Below are 12,277 nucleotides of genomic sequence, written 5' to 3' on the forward strand. Positions count from 1 at the left end.
CCACTGTGGTGCGGGACTTCCTCTGGCATGGGTGCAAAGACACCAAGCACGGTTGTTGCCTTGTAAGCTGGCCCAAACTCTCCTGCCCGCTCGAGCATGGTGGCCTCGCGGTGCGCGACCTCCACCGCACGGGCATCGCCTTATGCGCCCGCTGGTTATGGCTGCAAGCTACGGACCCGGACCGCCCCTGGAGCCATCTTCAGCTCCCACGTGACGAGGAAACGAGCCACTTCTTCCGTGCATCCACCACTTGGATTATCGGGGATGGATGCACATGCCGCTTCTGGATCGACCACTGGATCGACGGGTCTTCAGCCGCTGAGATTGCCCCCGCACTCGTCACACTGGTGCCGCACCGACAGCGCCGCCAATGCCTCGTTTCCGAGGCCCTGCAAAACTCGCTCTGGATTGGGGACATACATGGCGCCATGAGCGCCGCTGCTACGATCGAGTACGTCGAGTTGTGGCGACGGATACAAAGCGTTCAACTATCGGCCGAACCGGACAGAATCACATGGAAGTGGACCGACAATGGGATCTACACGGCAAGCTCCGCGTACAAGGCCCTGTTCCATGGATCGACCACCAGCCCCTTCTAGCGTCTCATCTGGCGCTCGTGGGCACCTGGCAAAGCCAAGTTCTTTCTCTGGCTAGCCTCGATGGACCACTGCTGGATGGCCGAACGCCGCACTCATCATGGACTGCCGCACAACCCCCTCTGCAAGCTATGCTGCCAATAGCTCGAGTCCCTGGATCACCTACTTGCCCAGTGCGTCTTCTCCCGGTTAACTTGGCACGAAATCCTCTCATGGTGCCAGCTACCAATCCACACGCCAAGCTCCACCGATGCCTTCTTTGACTGGTGGTGCAAGACCAATAACTCCTCCCCAGCTTCATTCCGCAAGGGGATGAACTCGCTCATCGTGCTCACCGCCTGGTCCATCTGGAAGCACCGGAACACCGCTGTCTTCGACAATGCCCGACCTTCGAACGATGACCTTGCTCGCACAATTGCTGGAGCAACTAAGCTAGCATCCATCATTCTTGTAACTTGAGATCTAGTGTAATGAGGCTGAGCACCCTCCCCCTGCTCATGTTGGACTCTTCAGGTCGCCTTCGGCGCACGCCCCCTAGAGTTGCACCCTGTACTCTCACCCTGTCAATGAAATGATACGCAACAATGCGTATTCACCAAAAAAAGTATACCCACACTGCATTCCTAGTTTCTCTGTTGGTGGTGGGTCGTTGTTGTAGTGCCTCAAGGCACATATATGGGCCAACCCACCTAGCTCCTCGCTCGCCTCCTCACTTGTTGCTCCACTTTTCCTTTTCTCGGCTTGTTCCGGCTCCGCTGCTAGCTTAGGGGTAAAAACACCTGCTTGTTTTGTTAGTTTTGATTTTTTTGTTTAAATCAAGGAATGTTCGCAGATTTAAGAGAATGTTATGAATTTTAAAAATCTTCTTGAATTCCGGAGCCTCCAGAAGCTCCAGTGCATAGCGGATGGCTAAAGCGTGCGGAGAATGTCAAGAGAGGGCGGGTTAGACCGAATTTGACATGGGAGGAGTCCGTTAAGAGAGACATGAAGGATTGGAGTATCACCAAAGAGCTAGCTATGGACAGGGGTGCGTGGAAGCTTGCTATCCATGTGCCAGAGCCATGAGTTGGTTGCGAGATCTTATGGGTTTCACCTCTAGCCTACCCCAACTTGTTTGGGACTAAGGGCATCTCCAGCCGTTGGCCCCCCAGGGGGCGTTTAAAAGCGCCGCCTGGGGGTGAGCCGACGCAAAAAATGGCCCTGGGGGCGAGTCGGTCCCCAGCCGTCGGCCCCCAGGGCCGCCCCAGGCGCGTATTAAAATAAAAAAAGAAGGACCGTTCGGCGAATTTATGATAAAAACTAGTTAAATTTCGGCCAAACATGGCAAATTTCGGTGAAATTCACGCATTTTCATTACATTAACCTAATCTAAAAAAGAAAGGTGCTGAAGTCGTCGCCGCCATCGTCGTCGTCGGCCTTCTCCTCCTTGACGCGGGCGCCCCTGCTGGACTCCTGCCCGGCGTCGCCATGGCGGACTGGCGGCGGCGCATTGTCGTCGTCGTCGCTGTCGCATAAGATGACGACCCCGTCTTCATCGCGGCCGCGTCGGCGCTCCTTGAAGCGGTGCAGGGCAGCGCGCTGGCGCTCCTTCTCCTTCTCCCGGTGCGCCTTCTCCATCGCAATGGAGTCCTGGCGCGCCCATTCTAGGGTCGCGTCGTCGTCGTCGAACTCCGCCTTCACCGGCGCCAGCCCCGGCTCCGTCTTCACCGGCGCCAGCCCCGGCTCCATCTTTGGCTTGACGAAGCGCGGAGGAGCCGACGAGGAGGAGGCGCGCCCACCGCCCTCGCTGATGACGATGCCGACGCTGCGAGTGCGCCGACCGATTGGCGTCTCCGCCGCGGGCTCGGCCTTGACGCCGAGAAGCATCGGAGAACCGGAGGAGTGGGAAGATGAGTGAGAGGAGGAAGACGAGGAGGAGGCGAACCTCCTTGGCGCCCATGCGCGTCGGTGTTGCGACGGGGCGGCTCCCGTCGCAGGATAGGTCAACGGCGGGTTGTTGCCGCCGTCGAGGTATGCCAGCACGCCATCCAGCATGCGGCCGGGGACGCCCCACCACAGGCGGCGCCCCTCGCTGTTCTTCACACCGCCGACCCCCGGCGCGCCATTGGTGGAGGCCAGGCGCTGCTGCTGGCGGCGCTGGAAGTACGCTGCCCAAGCCGCGTGATTGCCGGCGGCGTACTGGGGGAGGGAGCGCTCGTCGTCGGTCAGGGAGGCGCGCGCAACCTCGACCTCCTCGGCGAAGTACCTGGGCTTCGCCACGGCGTCGGGTAACAGGGGAACGGGCACTCCCCCGTCGCTGAGCCACCACCCCGTCGGCCCGGCGCGCATGTCCGGCAGCGCCGGGATGTTCGCCTGGAACAGGAGCCAGGACTCCTGTTCGTGGAGCGAACGGCGACCGAAGCCGTTCGCTGCCGCCTCATCTCCGGGGAAGCGCTCTGCCATGGCGACGGGCTCGGCGGTGGTAGAGAGGGAGAGAGAGAGGGGCTGCCGGTGGCGCTTGGGAGAGGAAGACGGAGACGGAGAGAGAGGGGCTGGGCAGCGGCGAGGGGCGAGTCTGGTGTGGGCACAGGCGACCGCCGGCTTTTATAGCTGCTCCGCGCCCGTGTGTACGCGTGCGAGGGAGGGGAGCCGTCGGCGCGTCGTCCCGTGACGCGCCGCCCGTGAGGAATCAATGGCAAGGCTGACCGGCGGCAGCCTTGCCATTGATTCCTCGCGGGAACCGAGGCAGTTGGAGGAAGACGAGCCGCCGTGTCCCTGACGCGGCTGGCCCACGGCTTTTTCGCGCCAAAACTGTTTGCCCCGGCGCCCCCGGGCGCCCCCCAGCGCGCCGGGTTCGGCCTGGGTCCGCCGGCGCTGTTTTCGGCCCAGGCCGGCGAAAATCGGGCTCTCGGGGCGCGACTGGGCCGTTTTTTCGGCGCCGGCGCAAAAAAAACGCCTGGGGAGGCCTTCCTGGGGGCGCGGCTGGAGATGCCCTAAAGGCTTTGTTGTTGTTGTTGTTGTTGTTGTTGTTGTTGTTGTTGTTGTTGTTGTTGTTGTTGTTGTTGTTGAATTCCGGAAAATCATCATGAATTTGAAAAAATGTCCATGACTCTTTTTAAAAGTTCATGAACTTTAAAGACTTCACACATTTTAAAAATGTTCGAGAATTCATAAAAATCTTCATGAATTTGAAAAGTTCATGAATTTTAAAAATTATTCACAGATTAAAAAAGTCATAATTTCTTTTAAAAAGAAAACCAAAAATAACAAACCGAAAAGGAAAAAGGGAAACATATAGCAGAAAAAAACGATTTAAACCCGCAGGAAAACAAAGGAAGGAAAAAAAAGCCCAGCCAGAAGCTTTTGGAAGCTTCCTTAAACTGGTGCAAGAAGTTATATGAGCCGACCCACTTAACCCACATGACGGTGGGAGAGTTGTGCACTAAATAGGAAAATCATAGTATTTGGCGCTTTTTCCAAAAGGGAGGATTAACCCCGGACTCTGCATCATGCACAAGTGATTTACACAACCATTTCATTAAACAAAGTAGCATCAAAGTACGTAGTTTAACACGTGTTCACAAGCAAACTCCAAAGAAAAAGAATAAAATGCCACAACCGAATAGGACAAAATGAGTAAACATCTATCTTATTATTGGACCGTCATCCAAACTATTTATAGTATTTGGCTCTTAACGGGTAAATAGGATATTCTGGGTTTACACCATCCACACTCAAGGAAAAGAAGGCATTACACATGACATGGACCAAAGGCATGCATTAGATTATACAGGTTAACTTGTTTGAACTTTGAATTATCCTTGAGTATTTTTAGAAACACAGGGGAGTTCTTATTCAGTTAGTTTTCAAACCTACCTCGGTTTGGACAAGCTCAGCCACTTTCATCACCAGTTTGCTCTGTAAACACAAAATAAAGTAGCTCTTAAATGTTCGGTATATATACATGTACCATGGCATGCATACGTTGCAATGAAATTATAATGCTAGTGCAGTTCATATATTTATGCTAGGATGACATGTAGATAAATATTTAGCCGACCTTAACAACTGTCAAAGTATCAATAAGAATTTCCTCAAAACGCCTTAACTGAGCCACACTCATCTCCTTAAAATCTAACTCCAGGGTCCCGAAATTTGACAGTGTAATGCAAAATATATCATCTTAGACTCAGCGTGAAGCCAGGTATATGTGTGATCATTAAACTTACCAGTCAGCAAAGTGATTTAGCTCAGATACCGAATCCGGAGCTGAATGTTTATTCAGATCAAACTGTCAAAAGAAGACAGGAAATTAATAGAGCCAGCAGTTAAGGAAAATATACATGATTGACAGTTCCTTTATTTTCAGAGCATATGATGCTGCTAGAAGATTTGAGTCAGCTGAACATATATAGAGACACTTTACGTTTGTAGGTCGGAACTGAACGTCTGACGGTTACCAACTTTTACTAACATTCTAGACTACCGCCAAAAAAACTTGTGCTTGTCAACAGAGGCGAGGCAGATAGGTTGAGAGTGAAATGAGTGGGTCAGCCAAAGAAAGACCACTATGGAAGTGGAAGGGGAGGTCAAGTGAAAGGGAAGACTCACACTAGTAGAAAACAGAGCACTTGTCCCGATTCCAGAGGGCCTTTAGTTTCGTTTCTGGAACCGGGATAAAACAAACGAGATTAAAGCCCAAAACCTCTAGTCTCAGTTTGCTTATAAATCGGGACAGAAGGGGCTTCACGTGGCCGCTGCGGGACGTCCAGACAGGAGGACCTTTAGTCCCGGTTGGTAACACCAACCGGGACCAAAAGGCAGCCACGCGTCAGCAGCTCGCAGGCGCTGGAGTTTTTGTTTTTTGTTTTGAAGGGGGGAGGGGGGATTAGGGGTTTTGGAGTGTTAATTTAGGGGTTCATATTGTGTTAGCTAGCTAATAGAGAGAAGTGACCTCTCTTTCTCCGTGCTTGGTCAACGCTAGCTACTATACATATAGAGAGCACTCGACACGCTAGCTAGTTAGCAAATGAAGGAACCATTAATTACACAAGATCGTCATGAACATATACAGAGAGAAGTGACCTCTCTTTCTTCGAGATTGGTCAAACAACAAGTTCTCGTATATCTATCCGACGCTACTACAATATAACATCTCTTACAATCCCTAACATCTAAAATCCATTTCAATTTCCACATGGTATTCTCACTTCTCATTTATGACGTGGTCAAAAAAGAATCCCGCCAATTCCTCTTGAATTGCTCGTATGCGATCATGTGGTAGGAGTTCATCCCGCATCTGCCGCATCTAATTTAAAGAAGGGGGTCAATACATATATATGAATGAAACTCGACACACAATTGATGGTAGTAAATTAAAATTGTGAATATTATTGTTTACGTACTTCAAATTGTTTGTCGGAGTAGCCCCGCTGAGAGGTCGCGTTGTAGATGAACTTGGAAACGTAATATCCACATAAATTATTTCCGCCTTCCTGCCACAAGCATTTTACGAGAAATAGAGTTCAATCAAACTGATAATCAAGCATGATAAATGATATTGATGAAACTAGAATCAATAACAGATACGCGGAACTAGATAGTACTACTTACTTTTGGGTGTGTAAATCGCAGTTCCCTATGCAGTCCCGGAACCATTTCGGTGAACGCTTTCTAAACCCTGCCAGACAAAGAAAATAATTACTTGATATCAGGAAATTAATAAAGTTGCCGATATGGTGCGATAATGATCGGTTGAACTTACTTATGGAGCATTGCAGTCATGTCTGCATAGTCCTGGAGATCTTTACTTCTCGAGTCTAAGACAGATACTACTCCCCGGTCAAGCTTAATCTCTAGCAGAATAAAGTGGAAGCTGCCCACGCATAACTCATATTACATTACTATAACCTCGAGTAAGCGAAACTGAATATGCACAAGACAGTAACACTCACCTAAAGTTGTAATGTAGCGACCCGACCTCAGATGGTCAAGTCTCCGTGCTTCAGTGTCATCCCTGGATCAGTAATGCTGACACACATAGTATTCGAGAATTTATAACAGAGTAGCAATCACACACTTATTACATCGAAAAGTCTCAAGAGAGAACTTATTACAATAATATGGCTTAAGGCCATCTAATGCGATAACAGCGGAAGGCTTGGAAGATAAAGTGAGTCCATCAACTCCAACGGCATAGCTGAGCTGCACGGCAACGACCTAACGAACCTTACTCCTCGTCTGAAAAGTCTGCAACATAATACGTTGCAGCCCTAAAACGGGTCAGCACATGGAATATGCTGGCAAAGTATCACAGTAGAGCAAGAACAGAATAATGCTATCACTACATGCATATTTGGCTGGTGGAAAGCTCTATGTTTATAGTTTTGCGAAAAGCCAATTTTTCCCTACAACAAGGAATAACTTTTAATTTAACTATCATGGTGGTTGAACAATATTGAGAAAGTAACCCCAACTCAATCCCAAATTAAAGTAGTTAACAACCCAATAATATTAATTAAGAGTGATGAGATACATGTGATAACCCAAGTACTAGATACTCAACTTTGTCCATAACCGGGGACACGACTAACCATGATTAGATTGTACACTCTGCAGAGGTTTGCGCACTTTTCCCCACAAGACCCGATCGCCTCCGTTGGATTTCTCGCACTACATGGTGTTTGAGAAACGGATGACCGAGACACGGTTTTTCAGAAACATTAACTCTTTACTCCGGGTAGACCATACCAAACCTCCAAAACCCACTACCTGTTGATCTACCTTTTCAAGAGCTTCACGTAACTTACTCAACTATGCTAGAGCCCATAATAGCTTGTGGCTGCACACGGAAGTTTCTAGCATGAATCATTTCAGTCCCTTTGAGCCTGGGTGGCGATCCATAGGAAGATCACACGGGTACCCCAGGATTTCCAAAAAAAACAGACAACACTGGGTAGGAGTAGGAATCCCCCCTTGGGGCGCACCATGAAGGGTCGGCCGGCCCCCTCCTCCCCTCCTTTATATATGGGGGGGGCACCCCATAGACACACAAGTTGATTGTTTAGCCGTGTGCGGTGCCCCCCTTCACAGATTTCCACCTCGGTCATATTGTTGTAGTGCTTAGGCGAAGCACTGCATCGGTAACTTCATCATCACCGTCATCACGCCGTCGTGCTGACGAAACTCTCCCTCAACCTCAGCTGGATCTAGAGTTCGTGGGACGTCACCGAGCTGAACGTGTGCAGATCGCGGAGGTGTCGTAGCTTCGGTACTAGGATTGGTTGGATCGTGAAGACGTAAGACTACATCAACCGCGTTGTCATAATGCTTCCGCTTTCAGTCTACGAGGGTATGTAGACACACTCTCCTTCTCGTTGCTATGCATCTCCTAGATAGATCTTGCGTGATCGTAGGAATTTTTTTTTGAAATACTGTGTTCCCCAACAGTAGTTAGCACTCCCCTATCTAGGACACCATTAGGCAATATCCACCCGCTGGTGTCTACCAACAGGTGTTTACGATGGCTTCCCTCCTATAGGGTCCCACCCCCTGCGTCTCAACGAACCGTTTCCTCGAAAAAGTCTTCCCAGAAGCGGTGGGGCCGAGGGCTACTGTTGATGGAATCAGGAAGGCCCCCTCCCTCTTGGACCATCCCAAGAAGCCACTGTGTCCCCGAAGAGTGTTCAAGCCTACGAAGGTAAGGAAAGGTGACCGGAGAGATCTGTCCTCGCCCCCTCTCCTTCTCGAAGGATTGCCCCTGGCTTACAATTTACTTGTATCGGGCACTCCCCGGCGGAAAAGGAGGGATGGGACTAGAGGAGCCCATACATAGGCAGGGGCAACGTCGTGGTATATACCATAATAGGGGAGCTTAGGCACGAGCTCGGTCACGCCAGAGCAAAAGGACTAAAGTAAATGAGCCCAATATAACCTACGTCACTGTATGGGCCAGTGGACCCCCCCCCCCCCATTTTGTAGGAGCAAGAGGGTATAAAAAGGGACGACGACAACATTTCTAAAGGAGGAAGAATACTGAAAAAACACACTGGAGCATGAGTATAGGGTGTTATACCACTATGGTGGCTTGAACCGTAAAATCCTTTGTCGCATGCGTGGAGTGATCGGAGTGTTTTAACCCCTGGTAAAACAATCTAGGAGCAACTACGTAGTTCTGATCACCCATTGACAACGCCGCACATAGGTTGTTGTAAAACTCAGCCTAAGCACCTCCCTCCTCCATCTCAACACCACACTCTCCTCCATGGGCTCGAGCTCAAGGGCCACTTCAACAAGGCTACTGCGACCGACACCAAATGGCATTGGAGATAATGGCCTATAGTGTTCCAACTGGCAACCACCTTTGGTGGAGAAAAATGGCCCCGATGCTGGAGACACGATGGATGCAGGGACCATGTGTTGGAACATGCCGACGTCATCGCTACAACCGGGGTGAACATTTACTAGAACCAGCGTGCTCAAAAGCTGCGACGGGGCTCCCATCGATGTTGGAGAAGACGTGTCGGCGTCGTGGTGCTACAACCGGCACCCGGTGATGCTGGAACGCCGACCACCATTTGCTGCAACCAGCAATCGAAGGTTGCGACCATGTTTTCCATAAATTGGAACCGATAATAAAAGGTTGCGACTTGGGTGATGATTTGTTGGGACCGGCAAGACTACAAGTTGTGATCAGCAAGATGATTTTTTTTCTAGAACCGGCATGTGGCGATGTTGTGACCGACATGTTGTAGTGCTAGAACTAGCATCATGATGTTGCGATAAGTTACCTGGCACTCGATGGCAGAAACCAGGGGGCGCACCTGCATGCAGCATGACGCCCGACACACGCTAGGAACAACACCCAGCAGTGATGCAATCGACAAAGGGCCATTGCTGGGAGTAGGGAAGGACAAGGGGCTGCGAGAAGAGGGGGCAAGCTCTGCAGCCTCCAATGCAAGCACGAGGGCGGCCCCGAGGACGAGCGGCGGTGCTACAACAAGGCCATACCGAGGGCCGGTGCCACTAGCGTGGGTGCGGCGGGCTCCCACGAGTGGTGGAAAGGGACGGGACAACTTTACGTGGTTTGATGGTGCGACCTAACGACCAGGGAGGTGACCGGCCAGTCGACAGGAGCGTCGCCCCCAGCATTTTCCCGGTCGGGGGGGGGGGGGAGGGGGTATTTGATTCTCTATTTTAACACAGTACAGACACAAACGCTCATATACACGCGCATACACTCGCCCCTATGAACGCACACACGCGCACCCTATCCCTATGAGCACCTCCGAAAGATTGAGCCGGCATATCATCTTGAAATTTACGAAGTCACCGTATGCACCTTCGTCGTCGACGGGAACGTCTCCTCCCACTGAATGCGCATCGCCGAAAATTCTGAAATAAATCCAAGAATAAATACAAGCATCAGGATTTGAAGGCTGGGATACCACAGTCCCTCTAACCATCCAACCACAGTCAGGGAGGAGGAGGGGGGGAGGGGGGAGGTATTTCATTCAGTGTGATCTATCTTAGTCTTACCATCTGTGTAATTCTACCATCCCTTTTAGGGGTCACCAAAACCTTTTTAACACTCAAGTAAATCACTACTCTCTGTTCCAAAATACTGTAATTCTACCATCCTTTTTGAGGGGTCGCCGAAACCATTTTTACACTCAAGTCACTACTCTCTCTGTTCCAAAATATTGTAATTCTACCGTCCCTTTTCAGGGGTCACCAAAACTTTAGTTTTTAATACTTAAGTAAATCACTACTCCTTCCGTTCCAAAATAGTTGACATTTGAGATTTGTCCTAAGTCAAACATTTTAAGTTTCATCAAGTTTAATGAAAAATATATCTAACACCTACAAGACCAAATTAGTTTCATTAGACTAAGCAAAAAAAAATATTTCATACCATATATAACCAAGGAAAAAAAACAAGGCACTACAGAAAATAGCGCCGCCCTGAAAATATGCTACTAACAATGTTATTAAAATAGCATTGTATATTGATTTATTTAGCGAGACAATTCTCAACACACTATAGCGTGCTATTAGCGGCGCTATTTTTTCAGTGTGTATAACTGATGTTGAAAATATTGATATATGTTTCTATATAAATGATCAAACTTCAAAAGTTTAACTTCAAGTACTCCTTAACCATCTTGTCATTAAGCATAAAAAATTACTAACTGCCTGCGTACAACAGCAGCATAGAAGTCTAGGAATACATTATGACCAGAGGAAACAGATAGCACAGCTCAAAGGACCAATTAAACAGACAGCTAATTGCAGAATGTGCACGCTGAGATGTGGACAACTGAACCATTGTTGCACATTAAAAGTTCAGCATCACAGAATATTCAGGTTACTTCAGCAGCATAGAAGTCTAGGAATACATTATGACCAGAGGAAACAGATAGCACAGCTCAAAGGACCAATTAAACAGACAGCTAATTGCAGAATGTGCACGCTGAGATGTGGACAACTGAACCATTGTTGCACATTAAAAGTTCAGCATCACAGAATATTCAGGTTACTTCAGGGAGAATCGATAAAAAATATGCCATAACAATAGTTGGATGTATACTACTGCACATCGTATCTTCTACGGAATTATGCTGGCAACGCTTCCCAGGAAAATCAGTTCATTTGCGACTCAGTGGCACCTTGGTAGCTCACGTTGCCTCATCCTTAGCCTTACTGCTGATTATAGCCACCTGGTGCACTGCTGTTGTAGCCGCCAGGATAGCCATAACCTTCACGAGGGGGTGCATTGGCACCTTGATATCCAGGACTGCTGCCTGGGTGTGCTGGTCCAGGGCCGCCAGGCAAGTTGCCTCTTGGGTAAACTTGGTTACCTCCCTGATGCCCAGCAGGTCCACCTTGGTAGCCAGCTTGACCACCTTGCTGATAGTTAGAAGCACCACTGGGGACATAGCCCGCCTGTTGGTTCGGCATGTGGGGGGGCCTGCCCGGTGCGTACCCTGTCTGTGGGTTTGGCATTTGGGGTGCACCGCCCGGTGCGTACCCTGTCTGTGGGTTCGGCATTTGGGGTGCACCGCCCGGTGCGTATGCTGCCTGTGGGTTCTGCATTTGGGGCTGGTAATTTGATGGACCACCTGGAGTATATGGTGGAGGCACGTTGCCACGGTTCTGACTAGGTGGTGGAGGTGGAGGCATGCTGCCCGGGTTCTGGCCAGGTGGAGGGCCGTTGAAACCCTGCTGCCCAGGAGGTGCATCTCTGTTTTGGAAGTTCTGCATGTTCTCCGTTCTCCTCTCAAAGTTCCTTGACCTATCAAAGTTGCGGGGCCTATCGCTGCGCCGAGATCTTTCATTGGCACGGGCATTGTTCCTCACCCATTCCTCGTGATATTTAGGATCATAAGGAACAGCTTCCCCACCTATAAAAGGTTCCCCTGAAACAGAAGGTGTAAAGTATCAAGTGTTTGTAGATTAGTTTCACCAATTCCTGTCATGTGCTTTCAGCCATGATAAGTAAGCCCAAGCTCACCACATTAAAGTTGGTTCTCACACAAGTGTACCTGAAAAATGAACAGGTTCATCCCCAAACATTATCTGGTGTTGCTTAGCAACTACTACTAACCCATATGCAAGAAACTGACATCTGCTAGTGCTATGTCAAGGCTATCAGATTAGAAAGGACAGCTCCTAATTTGTCCGAATCCATGAAGAAAACATAC

At 49.5% G+C, this 12,277-nt stretch overlaps 1 protein-coding gene across 1 annotated transcript in view; it reads right to left on the reverse strand.

Annotated features, from left to right (window-relative positions):
* Nucleotides 1-10,886: 10,886 nt before the first annotated feature.
* The window catches only part of LOC123151938 (multiple organellar RNA editing factor 8, chloroplastic/mitochondrial), a 4,192-nt gene continuing 2,801 nt past the window's right edge, over nt 10,887-12,277 (reverse strand). The window contains exon 4 of the mRNA XM_044571566.1: nt 10,887-11,992. Within this exon, the coding sequence (XP_044427501.1) occupies nt 11,274-11,992 (719 nt within the window). The 3' untranslated portion in view covers nt 10,887-11,273. The remainder of the gene's footprint in view (nt 11,993-12,277) is intronic.

Source organism: Triticum aestivum, chromosome 7A (genome assembly GCF_018294505.1).
Source record: "Triticum aestivum cultivar Chinese Spring chromosome 7A, IWGSC CS RefSeq v2.1, whole genome shotgun sequence".
Classification (NCBI taxonomy): domain Eukaryota; kingdom Viridiplantae; phylum Streptophyta; class Magnoliopsida; order Poales; family Poaceae; genus Triticum; species Triticum aestivum.